The following is a 21500-nucleotide window of genomic DNA, read 5'->3' as shown; positions in this document are numbered from 1 at the left end:
AACACGAACACGAAATATTTCCGACCTCTTAATGAAGGTAATGTTCTATATGCAATCTCCAAGCTTTTGAGGGAACTGCTATCCCTGTGGCACGTCCCATCTGTATCCCTGGAGAGGGTCTGTGGGGTGAACAGCTGGGAGGCCCAGGGCCTGAGCTCTTCTTCCCCTCCTCTGTGAGCAGGGCTGCCCTTAAGTCTGGGCTGTACTGCAGCTCAACTGGCCCCAGCGAGCATGCACTGAGAGGAGAGCCAGCGCACTCTCAGAGGATGTGAGAAGGATGCAGAGAGGAGTGTTGAAGCAAAGGCATGTGCATTGCAATGTCCCTTCGGTCGGTCAGTACAGTTGAAATGTCTTTAGTCGAATTATCAACCCCCCCCCCCCCCCCCCCCTAATCTTGCAAAGGCTTTTCCTTTGTAGACTAGAGAGACAATACTGTCGCTTCACGTACACGTACATCATCACATACTGTAAATCCCATCATGTTTCTGTCTTGGTCCGGGGGCTGCTGACAGCCTTCACACCCTTGGTGCTGCTTTTAGACTCCGGGTCGGTGCTTTCCGAGATGTTGTCCTTCGATCCGGCCTTTTTCTGGATACCAGGGGGAAATACAAAAACAACATCTATCAACATCACTGTCTCACAGTGTGGTCTGAAGCCAGCAGCTGGAGAAACATACGGGAAGAGACTGATACCCAAGGACATGCAAAGGGAAATCCATACCCAATCTGGGACAAAAAAGCCCAATGCATTAGACACAGGTGCTTTAAAGGTTCAGTCTGTGTACATAATACACAGGTGCTTTAAAGGTTCAGTCTGTGTAAATAACACACAGGTGCTTTAAAGGTTCAGTCTGTGTACATAATACACAGGTGCTTTAAAGGTTCACTCTGTGTAAATAACACACAGGTGCTTTAAAGGTTCAGTCCGTGTACATAATACACAGGTGCTTTAAAGGTTCAGTATGTGTTTCTCTTTGTCTTTTGGTACAAATTTTGTGTCAACAAAATTAACCAAATTAACCAAAGAATCCCAAACAGAATCTCTCAACAGTTTAACTGTATGGGTTTTGAGAGGGGCGAGGAGTGGCGGACATTTGGGAGGAACTGACCTGCGTGGGGGTGTGGCTGGAGCCTGGGACGTCGGCGGTGCGAGTGACGGGAAGGGGAGGGACAAGGTCTGTCCGAGAGCTTTACGCGTGAGATAGCGTGGTGGTGGTGGTGGTGGTGGTGGTGGGGGGGGGGATGGGGGTCAACAAAACAAAATAAACACAACAACAACATGAAGACAAAAACAAAGTCAAATGAAGAGAGATTCTGAACACAGTGAAGGCTGCAGACAAGAGGGAGAAAATTCTACAACGACAACATCAGCGGCTAGCTGGAGGGAGAACAGTGGCCTGGCGCGACTCACTTGACCTCGGAGAGCACCGATCGCTCCCCGTCTGAGCAGTGGGATCGGCGGTATTGGCGGTAGCTCCTTGGGGAATGTGAGTGGCGGAACTTGATTGGGTCACCTTGGGTTCTGCAGTGGAACACACATGCGCGTACACATACATACACACAAACAGAAAAAATATCAGTCTCTCACTAAAAGAGCGCCTATCACTTTGACAGTCAAGTCTCAAACATGCCCCCATTCTGTGCTGTCTCTATCTCTGAAACCCCAAAGATGACAACAGAATCATCTAGTGGAACCTCAGATTTCCATACAGCCCAGGGGGAAGGACTTTGTAGACGCAGCACCCTAAATAATTAATGATGTGGTGGAACACCTTTGTCTGGGAGAGAATATTAAGTAAGGGTGGGGAAGTGTAGCCATGACCCAGTTTAGACTATGCAGATCAACTAGACTGGTTTAATCTCAAGTGCGGGGTCCCACTTTTTTGACAAAATGCACCCTACTTCTGTTTTCTAGGGGCAGATTCAACGATACCACTGTGATTTAGGAATAAAGCACAGTGGAACTCACCATCCTGTTAAATATAAATGACAACAAAAGATTCACTAAATATGATAGAATGTCTGATCCATCATTTGCAATGTTTCTCAATCAGATGCAATGTCCATCAATCAACTTTAAGATCTTGAGTTGCTCAAAACAGTTTATAGAGTCAGCAGGTAATTTGCTCAAGTCCACAGACCAGGGTCAACCTGCCTGAAAACTACTCTGTTTAAAGGAGCTATGTGTAGTTTTTTTTTCTCTTCAAGTCCAACTATGAAGAGAATGTAGCTATGTTTTATCAATATTTACAAACTGTTCACTCATCAGTAAAGGTCACTTGGGGTCCTCTTGATGAGGCAATATCCTCTCGTTTACTCTTTTCCCTCTTCAATTCAAACGAAATGTTCTATGAATGCGGTTGCACCGCCCTGACATTTCAGATATGCACATTTCCAGACAAAAGTTTTTTTCAATTTTCCAAACAATTTAAGAGCTATTAAACTAGTAAACTTTGCTTATTTGAAAGGTCTTTTTTAATTATGCCCCCATATTTATTATGACCGCCGCTAGCGAAGCTAGCGAAGCGGTCATATAGGGATTGTCAAAGTTTTTTTTTTTTTTTTTTTTCCCGTCATCTACTTCCTGAAATTTTCGTCAACGATACCTGGGGCACCGAAACACCGGGGCACATGAAATTTGGTGGGTATGTAGCCCCACTAGACTTTTACGGAAAAATTTCGTTTGGTCCCCGGGGGCCACTCCCCCTCCGCGCTGGGCCCCCCGAAACCCAAAAAATGCAGTTTTTCCTAAATAACTACCTGAACCGTGGCACCGAGGATGAAGAAATTTTTATGGTATGTTGGTCTCAAGGGCCCACATCAACTTAGCCCATAATCACTCATTTGTGATTTGCACCCCCCCCGGTAAAAAATGAAAATGCAATATCATTCTGCTTTAATCGCCCCTCTCTTCAGTAAAGACGTTCAGAACTGCACCAAATTTTATGTGTATGATTAACCTGACATTCTCTGGGGGTATGCCAAGTTTCGTAGAATTTCATCCATGGGGGGGTCTAAAAAATTAAGTTATGTGTACATTTAGTGACTCTACACTCATTGGCCTGTAGATGGTGGTGCACACATATACACATGCACACACACACACAGGCACCCACATACTATCGGTATTAGAACGGCTGATACATAATTACAAATTCAGTAGGATTAAAAGAAAGCCAAAATAAATAGTCATCATCATCATCATGGCTGCATTTCCAGTATTGGCGATAAGTAGTCGTTTGTCCACTAGATGGCGCATCGTTGCAGTGAGACGTAATTTTGTTGGAAGTTAATCTAAAGTGGGTTAGAAAGACACTATGCTTCCTATAAGGACAAGACTGTAGGCTACAGTAGTTTACCGCAGAGAACGTCTAAGGGTAGGATGATTTCTGCATGAAATGTAATTCCCATTTCCTCTTGAAGCCGAAATAAATCTGAGAATGTTTATCGGACATGCTTGTTTTTTACTGCAGGTAGGCTACGTTAATCCTATCAATAGCAGAACGTAGGTAAAATAATGTTACCGTTAGCATGGTTGAGTGATGGAGGCCAATTTGATTATTGATGTATTTGTAGAAAACCATAAATGCGTTTATAGGCTACCAAGCAAATCGATAACAGCACTAATTGTATCTTTCGACTGTCATCTCATTTGCTTATGACCATAACCTAGGCTACTAACAGGAGCTAAATGAGTTAGCCACAACACGTTCGCTACGTGATGGTTTTTTAATGGAAAATATATAGGCCTAGGCTACCTGAAAGATAACCTGTCTATGATCCCGTGATGATCTACATCTCCATTTAAACCAGATGTTTTAGAGCGCACGTTGAGATGTATTCAGGGCAGGGCTGTACCTACACATATTTGTTGCACGTGCTACAAAAATCATTCTTTGCGATGGATGATTTAATACCAACGTTACACCGGTCAGATACAGTTTTGCCTATGGCTATTCCGTGAGACTGAGGCGCTTTTTGTTTGTTCGAAGTGCGTGTTTAGGGTGTGAGAGGGGAGTCGATGTGCTTTGATTCCAGCTTGGTAGTTGTAGTCTATGCGATTAAAAAACACGTGTGTGTGAAGTATCCAAACAATGATAACGCTTTCATTATGGCTGCTTTAGCCACAGACCTTGAGTTACTGTACAGTGGGTTGGGTTCCATTTAGAAGTGTCCACTTCATTCGCCCTTTCCGTGATTCACAGCTACGTGAAATGTATTACTACTGATATGCAAAACTATTAACTTTTCGCCAAGAGGTGGCAGCTTGATACTGTAAGGTGTAAGCCATTGGTTCCAACGGATATTTTATTTGGGTCGCCAGCATAGCCTGGTGACAATTTGTGTTGTGTAATAGGCCTAGCATAGGGCCTACCTTATATAGCTTATAGTTTGTTAACAGTCACGGTTTTGTCATGCAATGTCTATGCATTTTTGCATTTAGAATAGCTCTAAAACCGGGGAGCGAACACGTCGCAGGGGGGGCGCCAGTGCGTGGATATCTCAATCGCAAAATTAAACAATATTTCTATCGGGCGCCTACCATGGACTAGGCTGGGTGAAAATCAAAAGATTGCGTCAAAAGATTGAGCTTAACCATGGACCTCATGGTTGCAAAATGCAAGGGAACATGAATCAGCATATTATTTGCACAAACAATAACGGAGAGTAGCTCTTCAACTTTGCCCGTTAAAATGTGTATGAACAGTCTCGCAATGCATTTCATGAAGGCCCTTTTGGACATGTCAGTTATTTGCACCACTGGGTAAAACGGCATTTTGTTTTAGACTACTGGTATTTAATTTGTGCATTGACAATAAAGCTGAATATAATTTGAACTAGATGACTAAACCTATGCATATGTAGAAGAAGAAACATTCACAAAAATCCATGACATGACCTCTCTTCTTGATAGCTGTTGAAAACTGCATGGAACTGACAGGGATTGTTTTAGTTTAATAATAAATAAATAAATACATTATGCTGCTACCTTCTGCTTTTCCCAAATACAATGTAGCCTACAGGTGTACCTTTCATCAGTCCAGTTGCAATGGATGGACTATGATGAACTGCCCTACTTGTGATTGTTTAGAGATTTTAAAGGTTTTATAACAATGTTACAGATTTTTTGGCCCAGAAACAAATCTATTCACCTTTGCAGCGCCAGTAGGCTACTTTGTGTGCGGAATGTGTGCAAACACACATTCCAAACAAGCATACACAAAAGTTTCAAGAGTGGGGGATGGAGTAGAAGATGGAGACAAATTCATTAATATGATTTATTTTCGCGGAATGGATGTGCAGGACTGAGCGGCGGTCATATTTTGTACCGCTACGCGGTACATCTAGTTTATAATTTCCTTACCTTTTACATTCTATATTTAATACTTCACATTAATTAATTTGCTCGGACGGTTGCGCCACCCGACATTTTGAGGGTTTGAGATGACAAAACATATATAATATTTATGATAAACAGAAAATATGTTCATTATACAGGTTTTATAGAATAAAATGATGCTTGTTATACCATTTAAAATCATTTCAAACCAAAGTAATGGACTTGGAGACAGAAATCTGCAAGTCATTGACACCTATGCACTGTGTTGTCCTAGGGTTAGCATGCTAACAAGCCAACCACAGCGAACCTCAATGGTGCTGTATGGAATACAAGTCATTCGAAAAGTGGCAATGTGATGGTGCGTTTAAAACAACTCGAAATCCTACAAAATTCCATGCACAGCCCATTTAACAGTTCTGTTCTTCTGAGGAGGAGAGCAACAAACTAAGACGCTTACTCCACTTTCTTATAGGGGATCTCTTTGAGCTGTTCCTCAGTCAGTCCAGAAGGATCCACCAGCTCCTTCCTGTACAAACACAGAAGCCACCTCAATGACAGAATAAGAGAAAATATTCTCAAAGAACACGTTCACTCTCTGTGTTCATTATCATTCCATTGTGACACTAAAATGCTACACTGCAGGGTTTCATGAGCGCCCCATGCCTCGCATAGTAATGAGGATGGCATCCAAGTTATGATTATCCTCATGTCTCATTACACAAATGAATCACAAATAGTTTGACTAGTTCTGGGAAAATAGTGCAGCCAATAGATGCAAATATTACTTACTTGATATGTTTCCACAACTGTTCCTTTGCTTGCACATCAGGACTTCTCCTGCAAACAAGCATAAATGTTACCTTTAAACCAGTGTTTACAAACACCAGACAGGAGGGCAGGACAGATATGTGGATCAGACTTTGTGATACTCTGGCTCTTTCTTACTGCTGAAGCCCTTTCTACTGTAGTGCTACAGCCTTTTAAGCTTGTAAACAGAACACTGTAAATGTGTTTTACATAATCAATTTAATATATTTTCTGATTTGTAGCGCTCTGTTGTAGAATTATCTCCAGTATAATGATGATGAGGAGGAGGAGAGGGAGGAAGAGTGAAATGCGTACGATCGTGAGCGGTGTCTCGAGCGCCGGTGGTTGGGCTCGTTGTGGGACTTTTCCTTCTGACGCCGCTGTACAGCCTCCCACTGGGGCCCTGAGTCCACCATCTCGTTCTCCTGACGGGACCTACAACACACGGACACGCACGCACACACACACACACACGAACACACGGACACGCACACACACGAACACACGCACATGAACACACGGACACACACACGCACACGCACACGCACACACACACGCACACGCACACAAACCATAAACCACAGACGCACACACAAACATGCACATACGGATGAGGCGTGTAAAGCATTTCCACAAACTTGCTGCAAAACACCAATGTATAATTGCAGGGCGGAATGGGAAATTCCATTCCAACAGTGGACATGAATCTGGGAGAGCTGCCCTTCCCAGTGACATCTTTAAGTCTTCCTGGAATGTTTATGGCCAGAAGCAGACCCCCTGGCACCTCTTCTGAAGACCCGCAGCGGCATTACTCACCAGTTCCTCTTTTTACGGTGTTCCCGGTTGGAGTTCTCAGACTCACTACCACTGCTGGTGTTGCCGCGGGAACGTGACCTAAAGGCCAAATAATGGGGGTTAAAAGTTGAACAACGAGCAAAGAGAGACCACTGACAACTGATGTGTGTGTGTGTGTGTGTGTGCGTGTGTGCACACGTGTGTGTGTGTGCGCGTGTGTTTGTAACAGTGAGTGCTTTTCGAACAAACAGGGACAACCCAATTTGTTAGATTTTTAAAGAATATTGAGACCCATGAAATTAAGCAAGTTTTGTAAATGCCCCTTTTAAAATCTTTCCCACACACTCCACCACACTTACTCCCTCACTACCCATATAACACCTCAACAAGCCTCCCCATTTACACCCCCAGACAATAAAGACATCAGTGCCTTCCAGCCCCATAGTATTAATAGTGAATGGTAAGCACAACCTGCCCTGAGGAACCAGTATGGGAACAGACAGACAGTGTTAGCTACCTTCTCCGATGCTGCTTGCTCTCTGGGTCGTCATTGCTCTGGCCCCTCCTGCAAAGGAGACACAATTGGAGGAGATGCTTGTGAGGTCAGGGTGGGTTAAATGAGTTGCTGACCTGGTGCTGGCTGGCGGGGCAGGGGTGAGATTGGTGTTTAATAGCGGGCATCTGCATGCATATGCGCTCCGGCTGAAGGGGGGAGAGGCCTTGTCTCTCTGCTTTCCGGAGGGGTATATCAGTATTTATTTATTCACAGAGCTTTTTCATCACGTAGACCCACAGGGGATCTCGCTCCACTTCTCTCACTCTCACTCTCCCCTCCCCTCTATTTCTCTCTCTCTCTCTCTCTCTCTCTCTCTCTCTCCCCCTCTTTTTCTTGTCACTGCAGTTTGAGGCAGGCATACACAATTCATGTATGGCTCGTTTCCTAACTCTGTTCAGTCAGTTTGATTTATCAGCTTAGCACGGTGCTCCCAGTTTCAATCTAAGTGTTAGCTCTTATAACTGAGCACAGTTCCAATCACTTTCAATTTCCTTTTGATTGATGCTCATCAGCAACACCCCCAACCCACAGAAATCTGAATCCAGGTTGTTCAGATCACAGGGAAAGATCTGTTTCTTGGCAGAGACGCCGGCCAAGTCTTGCCTTCAGAGAATTGCTTTGTATTTGGACTTCCAGTTTTTAATTTCTCCCCTAGGGCATGTAAGTGCTCAAAAGGTATGTATATATATATATTTTTTTTTTAAATCAATATTAAAAAAAGGAAAAAAGTTAATTTCCTACAATATAAAGTCAATATGCCCATTTTATATTTCCTATTTAATGACTGAAAATAACATTTCAAGTTGTTATATAAACCCATTCAAATTGGAATCTATGTCAAATGGATATACTGCAGTTACAAAAATGACTCCTGAGCATGATTCAATTTAGGTTAGGATAGTGGACATGGTCTACAAGCACACTGGACAACCTCCTATGATGATGAAGACGAAATCTGCTTCATTATCTTGTTTTCTGTGCCACCACTAGGGGGAGACATCTTCTCATAGTTAGCGGACAGGGACAACTTGAGGCAGAGGTAAAGAGGTTAGTGTGTGTCGTCGTCTCCCTCTTTATGCCAAACTAAGGAGATTCTGATGAGGACAACGGACAAACAGGACCGCAGGACACATGTGGCGGAGCACACGTAAACAAATCCTCAAACAACACATGAAAACGGAAAAAAATATAGACACACTTACAGACACACACACACACACACACACACACAAACAAGGATGCCCAGACATATTTAAATATGCCAAACACACCCACAGACCCATGAGAATACACACCGGCGTCTGGAGGAGTGATTGGTCTCGTTCTCACTGCCGCCTGAAGGGGTGCGTCTGCGGGCGTTGGGGAATTTTGGGGACTTATTGCGCTCATTGGCTGAATTATACAGACCACTATGGGAGAGACACAAAAAGTCAGACAAAGACACAGGTAACATCTGTATAACACACACACACACACACACACACACACACACACACACACACACACACAACTGTTATGATGGAATACTATGGATAACAATTAAAGTGGTGATTGATTTGGATTGAGGATTGGAATTAATGCCTTAGACAACTTCACAACTGTAATCCTCAACATTCTGTGGTTTGAACTGAGCAATCTGTAGTATGGCTCAACGTACAGGAATGCAACTTGAAAACACAACAACAGTATTCATGTGTTGCACTCAACAGCAAAACAAATTATCATTATCAGGATGAACAAGGATAATAGACACTTAGTCCAAACACTAGTTCCTCATCCAAATACGCACACAATCTTCAATCCAGTACAGTGAAATAAATCTCACCAAAGCATGCAAATAAACACAGCGATTCTAGCCCCTGCTCTTCTCACACACTGCCCACAGACATCCCTCACTTCAGCCTCATGCGACTGGACGTGTGGTTTGGGACACTTTTCTTTCAATGCTTTGCTCTTGTGACTGACTGTTCTTCCAAAGTCCAAGTCTCGTTGGACAAAACTATCTGCCAAATGAACGAATTGCAAATGTGGAGATGGCCCTTGTGCTTTACAGTAATAGGAAGGCTGAAGTAGGGCTTCACTGCAATTTTTTTTTAAGTATTTTTTTTGGCTTTTAGCCTGTATTTGGGTCAGGACAGTGAAGAGTGACAGGAAGAGATGGGGTGGGAATCGGGAAATGACCGCAGGTCGGATTCAAACCTGGGTCCCCGTGGGCACTCGGACCTGTACACAGATGCTGTAGCCTGCTGTGCCATAGCTCCTCCAACTTCATTGCTATTTCAACAATGAACGTGAAATGGAGCTCTTTTTTGGGGTTAGTTCATTACCACCTGACCATGCCCACTGTGTGTGTAAACATTGTGAAGTGAGCAGATGTAACTAAACAGTCTGTTCTCTCTCTCTCTGCTCATCATCAGACTGCTCTCCTGGGAGACTCTCACACACAAGGCCTTGATCTCGCTGAAGCTTACAGGTTTTAGGCCCTGTCAATCAGAGGCTTTTGAACGCTATTGTTCCATTCTTGCACGGGGGCGGAGAGTAAATCCAGTTAATTCCTGGGCTTGAGACTGTCTCACCTTGCTCGCTCGCTCTCGCACTCTCTCACCCCCGGGGCTGAGACAGGGTCTCCAGCCAGGAGTAATCGATCAGTGTTTAGAAAGAGCAGCCAGCCAGGTGTAATCAGTCGCACAGTTAGAGCATTAAGGCCCATTCACACCAAGAACAATAACGATAACTATAAATAAATATTGTTCTCGTTAATATGAATGACGGCGTTCACACATAAACTATAACGATAACGACATGAAGAACGATATCGTTGGGGATAACTTTCAGAGTGACTTTCAGAACGATAAAAAGCTAATATCCAATCAGAACCCATCAAATTTTAACCGTCACATCCATTAACACAAGGAGAGACTTTGTTTATCGTTGTTCAGTGTGAACGCTTTTATCGTTATGGTTATAGTTATCGTTATCGTTCTTGGTGTGAATAGGCCTTTAGAGTTGAGGGATGCTACAGAGATGGCTTCCCTGACTCACTACTAGACTCAGCATAGAGGCTGGTCTAATGCCATTGGCTAATCGTTAATATTAGTAACACCTTAGTAACACATTCATAAAGCGAAACCCAGGGGTCCGTGTTGGAGCTCGGTAAGAGGTGCAGTATTATCAGAGCGTGGTGTGAAGAGTGAAGAGCGTATGCTCGTTTGAGATGGAGGATTGAGTGAACATGTGGCGAGGCGGGTACCTCTGTGGAGCGTTCTCGTCCCATGGAGTGCCGCCGCTTTTCCCTCGAGACTCTTCTGGCTGGTTCTCTGCCTTGTTCGCTTTGGAGCTGAGAACAAAATGCATGCAGATGAAAAAAAGGATAGGAGTCTCTTTCTCTCTCTCTAAATATATATATATATATATATATATATATATATATACATATATCTGTCTCTCTCAAAAACACAAAAAGACACACGCATGTTCACATTCACTGACACTCCCCACACATATCGAAAGAGGAAATTCCTCTGGTGTCAGTGCATTCCAGCTCACCTCTTCAGCGGGCATGGTGCCGTGGTTTTAGCGGTCAGCTCACTCCCAGCATGCTCCGCTTTCGAGGCAGGAGGGCTCCCATTGGTCAGTTCTTAAAAAGGCACACACAGAAAAAAAGACACACACATTTCTTGAATCTCCCATATCACGATGAAATGCATCAATCACAGAGAATAAACGGAATGTGTGTCCATGCCATATCTCCCCTCTGCCTCCATCTGGATCCGCTACGTCTAGTCTTTAGGTGTCACCCCTTGTCACTCTCCATTGTTTGTCAATGATGGCTTTTACAGAGCTCTTTCCATGACTAAGTGAAAAGGCATGTGGCTGGAACAATGGAAGGATGGACCAGGTGGTTGGGTCAGGCTGAGCCATCCCCACTGTGGTTACCTTCAAGGGGCCTTGCCAATGGGCCAGGCCTGGATGCCAGGCACTGAGGTCTTTAGGAGGGGGGCTGTTGTTGCCATGACACCAGGAAGGGTGTTGACATAAAAACAGGGAGCAGGTGGGACACATGCACACTTCCTAAAATATGCAGACATTCACACACACACACACACATACACACACACACACAAACACACACACACACACACACACACGCACACACACACACACACACACACACACGCACACACACACACACACACACACACATTTGGAAGGAAGCTGTCTAACATCACAGGTACTTGGTAACTTAAAGAGACAATGTGTCTAGATAAAGATTTCTACTCAGTCTATCTATTAGGAAAGTAATGCTCCAATAGATGGTTAGAGATGACAAAAGCTAACAGGTGAATGATGCTAATCATGATGCAGACAGCAGTACTAACACGACTTGTGAGAGGAGAGAGTGTGCAGTTATTCATTTGAAAACATCTACTCTCTACAAATGTTTTACCCATCCTTCAGGCTTCTCCCTGATCCAGCATACCTGTATGAACTCATCACATCATGAAATCAGAAAAGCTCTTGCCAAGTTCAATCAAGGTCAGCAAGTACATCAATAGGGAAGACCTATAGGCTAATCTGCAGCCTTGTGGGACAGCCGGAGAAACACAGCTTTAGATGAAGGCATTGACTGAACATAATTGCTCTAACTTTTGGATGAAGAGCACAGGCCTGTTTCCATCACTTGCAGGACACCTGCCAGTTCAGCAACAGCAGAAAGCGAACATGGCTAGCCCTGGAGACATGTAACGGTGGAAGTGAACTGTTGTGAAAACACTACTTTGTTTCCATGCCAGTGAAGCTTGCTGACTATGTTAAAGGATGCCTGCGGAGGTGCAAACTACAGAGGTTAGGGTAATGTGGCCTGAGCTATGTAATTAGCAGGAAGCATTCGGTTCCAAACATGGGAGGGACTTAAGTTCTCAGCACCTGCGTACGAGACCTTTTAAATCATGTTGGCTTTCATTGTTCTCATATACTTGGATTTAGCATAATGTAAGATATATAAGACGTGAAAATTAATCCTTATGAAGTGAGAAACTTTCTAGGTGTAGATAAAGCTATTCGATAGGCCCATGCACACAGTTGTTTAAGGATGCCAATTTATCTCTCTACCTCTTATAGAAATTACTAATTGTCCTTTGGCTTAAAGGTTTATAAGATTCCAAGATGAGAGACCTTCCTTGGTGTTTACTTCCTACTAACACTGTAGTATACCCTAATGTACTATAAACAATGTGAAAACAAAACAATCTGTAATGAACAGAAGGAAAAAGCAAAAGGACTTTGACATGAGCTTTTATGCGGTTTAGTAGGGCGTTAATTATTTTATTGGAGGAATACAAGGAACAATTATGTCAACACCTTAATTAAAACACAAAAGATTAATTTGACTTTGATACACCGGTGGATTTTCGGGGGTAACCCGCAGCCACTGTTGCTAGGTAACAGAGCTTGGGGAAGAGACAAAAAAACAAAATCCAAATCCTTGAACTGGCCAAGGGTTGGCAGCTTTAAAGGGAAATGGCTGCAGTGAAAAATGCTTCTAAAAAAAATCATGAATATCTTTGGGTTTCCCCAGAGTCATATTTGATCCATGGTGTGAAATGTCCTTTCCCTGGAGAGTGAATGAGAGACAGCCTGAAACTGTCTCACAAAAAGCTTGGCTACACACATCAAAAATGAACATGGAGTTTTTAAGTCCTTTAGTAGTGAGGGATATTCCTATGTAGCCTACTATGAGCCAGGGGTGTCTTTTTGGACTCAGCTGCAAGTGTTTTCCAAAGGAAGCTACATTAACTACTACCCCCTATGATCTAACTGTACATACTTTATGGAGAATCAGAGAGTACCAAGAAGTCATCACAAGCTGTGAAACACACAGAAATCAACAGCAAAGGATAGAAAATCAGTCAGCCATTGGCATGTTTCAACTCATGCAACCAGCAGAGGACACACACACAAAAATATAATATTTTGATGGATTAATGATGCTTAAAAATGCTCGACACCCTTGGGTGGCCTCTTAGTAGGGTACTAAGGTGCTAGCAGAAAGTTCAGGAAGAGGGTGAAATCTGTCACTCTGACTCACCAGCTGTCTGTTGGGCTCTCTTGGGGTAGGTCTTACTGCGGCTCCGCACCACTTGGAGGTCCGCTCGGGGCAGGCTGGCAGACTGGTCCCTCCCCATCTGGACTGCTGTTTTCCCACTGAAAACACACAGCAAGTCATCACAGTCATTTATTCACCTTCATTCATTATGCATCAACAACTTATTTTGGTTTTTAATTTGTAATATGGTTTATGTGATCCTTAATCATTCAAAAGGACATACAATGCATTTTCCTAAGACAGGCCAACAGTGCTTGACTTGTTTGTCTGCTTCAACGTGTTACATCATACAGCTTCAAAAGACACGTCCAATTTTTATGTTTATGACAGGTCAAACAGCTGTGACACACACAGAATGGCAGCACAGAGATGCATCCCAAATAAACTCTCACAAGGACGGAGGACTAAACAGACTCAGACATCCTACTGAATGAGCACGTAGGTGGCCTCCATTCTCTTGGCCTACCTGACACAAAGAATAAACTTAAAGTCTGACTGCTAAAAAAAATGGCATCACACGGTTTCACAGGCGAATTTGGAATTCAAAGCAACATTTCATAGCAAAAACGCAAAGGGGTAAAAAAGAATATCCTGTTATCCTTCAATTATTCAGGTATTCCAGTGTGAGGCTGGTGCTGTCAGCATACTTTTTCAGCTGCTTGGCCACAGTATAACAAACTCAATTATTAATACGGTGGCTTAGTTTACCATAAGGCCAAAGCTTCACTCTGGTCTCTGAACTGTATGGTAAACAGTCAGATTATAACCGAGCATTCCACATTTACTAGAGGAGTGGTAAGGGCCAGAGATATTTGTTTGGGATAAATGAAACATTAAAAATGGACCAAAACGATCAAATTCCAGTTTGATTTATTTAGTTCAGTCCTCTCAGTATGAATGTCTAACGAAACTACTCACCTGTAGCGATGCTTGGAGCCAAGTGCACTGAATTTAGACAACTTCCTTGTCAGAGTATTGGAGTCATTCTCTGGCATTCTGTAAAACAATGCATTACATATTTGATTTTCATTAATGACATTCATCACTTCAATGTCCTTGTACAATTGGTTGTGCAGTAAAAGAAAAGCCTAAGTGTGGGTACCTGCAGCACAATTTATACCTGTGTCCTACAAAAACAGGTTCTTTATAAGTTCTTTTGAAAGTATAAGCTCTAAGGAGCTCATTTGTGCGAGAACTGATGTAAGGGTACAAAAAGAATCCTCAAAGGAGTTCTCCAAAGGATCCATCATCAGGGAGGTTTATGCCAACCCTCCCATCGGACTTAAGAGATAAATTAGAACCCTTAAAGATTCTAGATAACACCTTTTCTTCTAAACTATCGTAAATGTCAGTGATGGCAAAGTCATGATAGCATTATGCCTTTTCTAACTCCCCACGGTGAACTAAACAGACTCCCCACTTCACTGGCTAATAGTGTTTCTGTATGAAGAGAATCTTATTTGGGTCTTTTCTCTTAGAAGCCATATTTTAATGAAGACAAAAAAAAAAAAAAAAACCTGTGAGCTTTTGCTGAGTTCTTGTTAGAATCCCCCAGTTCAAAAGCTCTGCTGTGGAAAGCAGAGCACTAATGCACAAAAGAGGAACAAAAAAGGCCGCTGATCAAAGAGGATTCTGAGACTCAGGTGTGCTATACTTAAAATACTACTCTTGTTCTACAGCCATCCAATCACTGCGCATCAGCTACACAGCATGGTGTTGCATGGAAATATTTGTATTCTCTTGGACTAACCATAGCTGCCCACTGCTGCTAAGAGTTTCAATTGTGTGTGTGTAACCTGTTAAGAGGGATACAGTAGTGTCCACCCTGCTGATAAAAAGGAGAGTGATAATCGATGGTTCACTAGACCAGCGGTTCTTAAATTGGGGGTCGCCAGAAAATATCGGAGGGGTCACGGAATGATTTGCTTTTGTCTGGATTACGGACATTTTTCTAAAGGTTTCTGGTTAAAGGCTGCCATTGACATTGATGCCTTTGGTGTTGACATAGCTTTCCTATGAGAAAACGTTTTCTGCCTCTGATTCCAATACCCATCTCACAACATTTTCGAAACCAAATTCCGCCGGATAGAGAGAAGGGGGTCGCGAGACTTGGGCCATGTTTTTGTTTGTTTTTTTTGTTTTTTTTTGTGGGGGGGGGGGGGGGGGGGGTCGCCAGACAAAAAGTTTAAGAACCACTGCTCTAGACCACAACGTTTGGCAGGAAATGCTGGTTTATGCAACACAGACCCCATGTGTTCTGATTAACTATAGTAAATAAAAAATGTCTTGGTCAAGATTGCTTTCCAGCATAACACCGCTGTGCAACAAGAACAGCTTAGAGCTGTAACAAGCTAAAGCTTTTCTGGACTGTTGCTTTTCCCACAATGCGGGTATGTTGCGAATCTGATTTGCACTTGGCACATGCACACCGCTGAGCTTCAGGACAGGAATTTTTTACATTTTGTGAGCCTACAGAAACGAAAATGAATCAGAATGTGCTCAGGTCTTTCCATCTTTTTGGTTGTTCACTGGAGAATATCCATAGAAACAAGCAATGCAGTTGCCGATGCACTTATACAGGTCTTTTCCTTCTGGACCTCAATGAAACCTATTAGCTTCTAAACTCCTATAAGTCTGGTTATGTCACTGCCTAGAACGGCATACAAGTATTATAACCTGTTAATATTTCTATAATGTAGGCAATACGATTTATTGTAAAACAACTTTCAGTACACTACCCTGACAGACAGAATGAATGAATCAAGGCTCCAGCTGATACACTGTATATCCATTCCCGTTGCACAATAACTTGACCTCATCAACCTGATAGGAGCCCCTGCTGTTACACCTCTCAGTGTATCTCCTGGACACCTGCCTAAGAGAGCGCTCTCCCCTGGTCTCCTCTCCCTCCACCCACCCCTGCTTGCATTTCTGCATCCTGCACCAGCAGGTTGGCGGGTTCACACGAGGATTACCGCGCCTCCTCCCCCTCCTTTTCCTAATCGACCGGCGAGCTTGGGTCCACCGTGGCCTCTTTAGACTCTTTAGGGCAGGGCTCACTAAAGCTCCTTCTGATTAAACCAACACCAGGATTGGCTCAAGGGACAGGACTGCATGGGTGAGCCTGGCAAGATCTGGTGGTTATATTGTAGCCTGTTGATTGCTTTGAGGGCCAGGGAGGTATGGAGCAAGAGACAGGGAATGCCTGCAGGACATTTATTAGTCAGGGATTTCCTGTGGTGGGACTGAGTCTCATCATTAGACAGAAATGAGCTCCACGTAAGAGCTTCACAGCCGAGTAGGGACATGAGGCTTCCTGCCAAACAACTTGAAAAAATCTGGCAGCCCTACTCTACAATTTCACTGTGGTGTTCGACATGAAATGGTTCGTCACAGCCCCACTCGATCCAAATCACATGTGTATACATGTTTAATACTGTTTACAAGTGACACTGTATGAGTATGTACACTAGACCTGCAGACAGGCCCATTTCATGTAGTGATTAATCGATTTGATTGTGGAAGCGAAGCATTCAATGTCCAAATATTTAAAAGTACTGGAATTCAATCAAGTGAAGAACAACAACTTCCTAGATGGATTTTCAATGGAATTTGACTGCAGCAAAGTCCAGTTAAATGTGCCTGACATGGCTTTGTTCACTGTAGATTTTGGACGCGGGAATAAGAACAGTGCTTTACCTGAAGAAGGTGTGGTGCTCAACACAACATTTCCAAAGGTTTTTACAGGCCATCTTAGTGGGGGACTCAAAGACAAAGGATGTTTCATTGCACTGGGAACAGACAAAAAAGTGATTTGATTAAGTATAATTAAACCATTTTATTTTCCATGTTGTTTGGTTACTGCAGTCATGTAAAGGACCTTTGTATAATCAGCTAAGCCTAATTGCTTTCAGTTCATGCTGAACTAGTTCTGGAAACCTTAAACTGTACAAAAAACTTCCATCAGCAATTGCAACTTGCTGGCTTATGCATGGCTATGAAACTGAGACACTGAAACTTCATCTCTGAGGGGTGTTATACGTTGTAGTGGTCTGCATTGTCTTATAAGCACATGCATCTTGTTTGTGGTTCATGGATTTCCGATCCTCTGGAGGTTAATCTCCTCAGCCGTGAGGGCACAGACCACACATGATCAATAGCGCACTTCTTATTGACCTTTGCGCTTCACATCTAATGCTGCTAGCAGACCAGATCTATCACAGGCATTTCCCACATGCTGTAATACTGAACAGTAAACTAATGAAAGTCGTATGTCATCTCACACATACTCTCTCTCTCTCTCTCTTTCTCTCATTCTCTCTCTCTCTCTCTCTTTCTCTCTCTCTCTCTCTCTCTTTCTCTCTCTCTCTTTCTCTCATTCTCTCTCTCTCTTTCTCTCTCTCTCTCTCTCTCTCTCTCTCTTTCTCTCATTCTCTCTTTCTCTCATTCTCTCTCTCTCTCTCTCTTTCTCTGTCCACACTGTGTTGTGTTCTGCTTAAATAAGTTGTGTGGTAGGATTGAGCACAGAACTCTGCACCTCTGTAGTTGATATACAAGAGACTTGCTTTCATTGTAACCCCCTTCTGCCAACACACGCAGACACACACACACACACACACACACACACACACACACACACACACACACACACACACACACAGCGGAATGAATGTGCCATGCTGTGACCCACACTACTCTTTTAGGTTGAAGGACTGCTCTTTTGCGAAAGACACTAAATAACAACCAAGATGAAAATAAAAGACTCACATCTTTTCCAACGACACGGACCTCAAATTGTGTTTCCTTAAAATAAACCTTTGTTATCCTTGGCCTGTGAACAAATAGAAAAGAGAGTTTATGTCAGGTGCACTCCTCTCAAGGAGCTTGATATGAAATATTTACTGCTCTGAAGGTCAAGTCCTTCTCTGAGGTAAACCCATGTTCCCTTCCATACCCACACCTTTATTCATGAGGTGAGCTCTGTGCATCCCAAAGGCCTTTATCTGAGAGACCTTTATCTCAGAAACAATACCCCACTTCGGAAAAAATTTAATTACGCATAACAATGTGAAAATATAGCATGAACCAGTGTTTCCCACAGAATTTAATTCTATTTGTGGTGGTAGGTTTGCAGAATTAACTTGAATGCAACAGTTTTTAGGAAATTAGCGCAGCGTGGTTATGATGCTAACCAGATTTAAGCACATTTTAGTACAACCTGGAAAATCATTGTGTGGTGGTCAATGTTAATATTGTGGTGGGCCGCCACAAATAAGTCAGTGTATGGGAAACACTGCATGAACTAAAGAGTGGTATTTTTATAACAAACAAGCAATCTCTCTCTTTCTCTCTCCCCGAAGTGAATGGAAGTCTAACTCCCCCCCTGTGTTGGCAACATCACACCTACCAGAAATACTTTCCAACTTGTGTTTTATTCTTATACACAACCACTCCAACTGGAGTCAAACCCAGGAAATATTCAGAATGGTTTTCTCCCTGAGAAGCAAACAAGAGCATGTCACCACAGAATCATTAACTACAGAACAGAGGTTGTTTTATATAATGGCAGCAAAGTGAATCGAGTGGCGTTTTGCTAGCATTTTGTATCCCTGAATACTAAAAGCCTGTGTGTAAATACTCACAAAGACTGGGTGAAGGTCCACTCCATACATTTCCAGTGTTTTGGCGATGCCTAAATAATTGAGTTCTGCTTCGGCAGGAACCTGACCCCTGAGGAAGAGAGGTGATCTCATTACTGGCCATGCAGAGATGGCATCTGGTGAGCCAGAGTATGCACTCACACACTCATGTGCATACAGTACACTCACACACACACACACACACACACACACACACACACACACACACACACACACACACAAGCACACTCATGTACACCCACACATACGTACACCCATATGTACATACACAACACACGCAAACACACACACACACACACACACACTCGCACAGTGGCTCATCACTGACTCCTCACTGACTCATTAGCTCCAAAGCAATTACACTACAGTACTTTCACACATAATTTAGACAGATCCCTTCTTGCCTGGAGACATACAGTATTTTGCAACAAAGACAATCACATGCTGATGGGATTAGTCTAATTTCGAGTCCGTATCCAAAGGTTTGATGCATACATCTGCACCGCCTGTGTGTTTCTCCTCATCCCTGAGCCTGTTGATAATCCCCCGCCACGAGTTGCTTTTAAACACCTGAGTGAATATTTCTTTTCATCAGAGTAAATATATCCTATTCAGCAGAGTGACAAATGGAGAGAGGGCACACGGTGACTAACCACGGCTTTAATCATTAACTCTTAAACCCCATTCAATGGTTTTCTATGTAAACATTACTGAATTCCAAGCATTCCGCTCAAGAACATATTCAACTGACGGACGATCCTTCAGGTGGGGGCGGGGGTGGGGGTGCGGTGGTGGTGGGTGGGGGTTATTGAGTGATAGAGTCAGAGGAAAAGCAACACCTTAGGAACATCACTCGCTGATTTATTCTGTAGGGCAGGGAGGGTGAGATTGGGATCAGGTGTTTCTTTCGCCCTCCTCTTAAAGAGATTTGTCTGATCCTGCCGCCTTGATTACTGTCCCCTTTTCCACAGCACACACGCAACCTTGATATAGAAATGTCATGCCCCCACAGATGTGTCTCATTTATTTATTTATTTGATTTACTTATTATTTATTTTTATAAACAAAATCTATGTCAGACAGCTGTCCAGTCTGTAGCGAACACTTCAGAAAAGCACACCTCCTCCTCCTCATCCTCCTAAACTCTATCCTGATCCCTCTGCCCCTCCCTACAGGAACAAAACAACAACAACAAACAAGACCATTCCTCACTCCTTTGCCCTACTTCCATTAAATACTCCCTGGAGACGGCGGCCCTGCACTGGAGTGCCGGGGAAAGAGATGATGGGGAGATGTCCTGTAACGGATGAGGAGAGGAGAGGAGAGGAGAGGATGAGAGGAGAGGAGTAGAGAGGAGAAGAGAGAAGATGAGAGGAGAGAAGATGAGAGGAGATGAGAGGAGAGGAGAGGAGAGGAGATGATGAGAGGATGAGAGGAGAGGAGTGGAGAGGAGAGAAGATGAGAGGAGAGGAGTGGAGAGGAGAGGAGAGGAGAGGAGAGAAGATGATGAGAGGAGAGGAGTGGAGATGAGAGGAGAGGAGAGGAGAGGAGAGAAGATGAGAGGAGAGAAGATGAGAGGCGATGAGAGGAGAGGAGGGGAGAGGAGATGAGAGGATGAGGAGAGGAAAGAAGGGGAGAGGAGAGGATAGGAGAGAAGAGGAGATGAGAGGAGAGAAAAGGAGAGGAGAGGGGAGGAGAGGAGAGAAAAGGAGAGGAGAGGAGAGGAGAGGAGAGAACAGAAGATGAGAGGAGAGGAGAGGAGAGGAGTGCATTGCGGGCTTATTTATGGGCGTCTCTGGAGGCGGCTGAGTAATGGACTTGGGGGAGGAGGGGATGGGGGCTGAAGAGAGAGAGAGAGAAAAAGAGAGATCTCCTGCAGCCCGAGGGCTTTATCTGAGTGTTAAACGATCCTGGCTGTGAGGCTGCAGACCTGCGCTGGTCTGGGGAGGACTCCAGTCGGCTCCCATTCACATCATGCCTGGAGGGGTTCTGCACACATCAGTGGACTGAGAATCAGTGCTAACATCTAGAGCAGGACACTGGACTGAGAATCAGTGCTAACATCTGGGGCAGGGACACTGTCCTGAGAATCAGTGCTAACATCTGGGGCAGGACACTGGACTGAGAATCAGTGCTAACATCTGGGGCAGGGACACTGTCCTGATTTGTCTTCTTTTACCCATAGCAGCTACATATCAAAAATGCTCACAAGTTCAACAGGAAGCAGAGATCAGCA

General features: G+C 43.6%; 1 protein-coding gene across 1 annotated transcript in view; it reads right to left on the bottom strand.

Moving 5' to 3' along the window:
* Window positions 1-425: 425 nt before the first annotated feature.
* Window positions 426-21500, bottom strand: part of epb41l4a (erythrocyte membrane protein band 4.1 like 4A) — a 46404-nt gene continuing 25329 nt past the window's right edge. Inside the window, exons 8-24 of the mRNA XM_076302601.1 lie at window positions 19247-19334; window positions 19012-19100; window positions 18372-18435; window positions 17304-17395; window positions 14523-14600; window positions 13587-13702; window positions 11045-11135; window positions 10749-10835; window positions 8794-8907; window positions 7460-7507; window positions 6964-7041; window positions 6463-6582; window positions 6130-6177; window positions 5798-5866; window positions 1411-1521; window positions 1109-1187; window positions 426-588 (exon numbers count right to left, since the gene is read on the bottom strand). Of these exons, the coding sequence (XP_076158716.1) occupies window positions 478-588; window positions 1109-1187; window positions 1411-1521; window positions 5798-5866; window positions 6130-6177; window positions 6463-6582; window positions 6964-7041; window positions 7460-7507; window positions 8794-8907; window positions 10749-10835; window positions 11045-11135; window positions 13587-13702; window positions 14523-14600; window positions 17304-17395; window positions 18372-18435; window positions 19012-19100; window positions 19247-19334 (1483 nt within the window). The 3' untranslated portion in view covers window positions 426-477. The remainder of the gene's footprint in view (window positions 589-1108; window positions 1188-1410; window positions 1522-5797; window positions 5867-6129; window positions 6178-6462; window positions 6583-6963; window positions 7042-7459; window positions 7508-8793; window positions 8908-10748; window positions 10836-11044; window positions 11136-13586; window positions 13703-14522; window positions 14601-17303; window positions 17396-18371; window positions 18436-19011; window positions 19101-19246; window positions 19335-21500) is intronic.

The sequence above is a fragment of the Alosa pseudoharengus genome, unplaced genomic scaffold (assembly GCF_046254945.1).
Source record: "Alosa pseudoharengus isolate Yale_2024_CS ecotype anadromous, Long Island Sound unplaced genomic scaffold, YU_APseudo_1.1 YU_APseudo_1.1_scf_24, whole genome shotgun sequence".
In the NCBI taxonomy this organism is placed as follows: Eukaryota; Metazoa; Chordata; class Actinopteri; order Clupeiformes; family Clupeidae; genus Alosa; species Alosa pseudoharengus.
The sequence above is the reverse complement of the archived record's forward strand: the minus strand, read 5'-3'. Positions and strand labels throughout refer to the sequence as shown.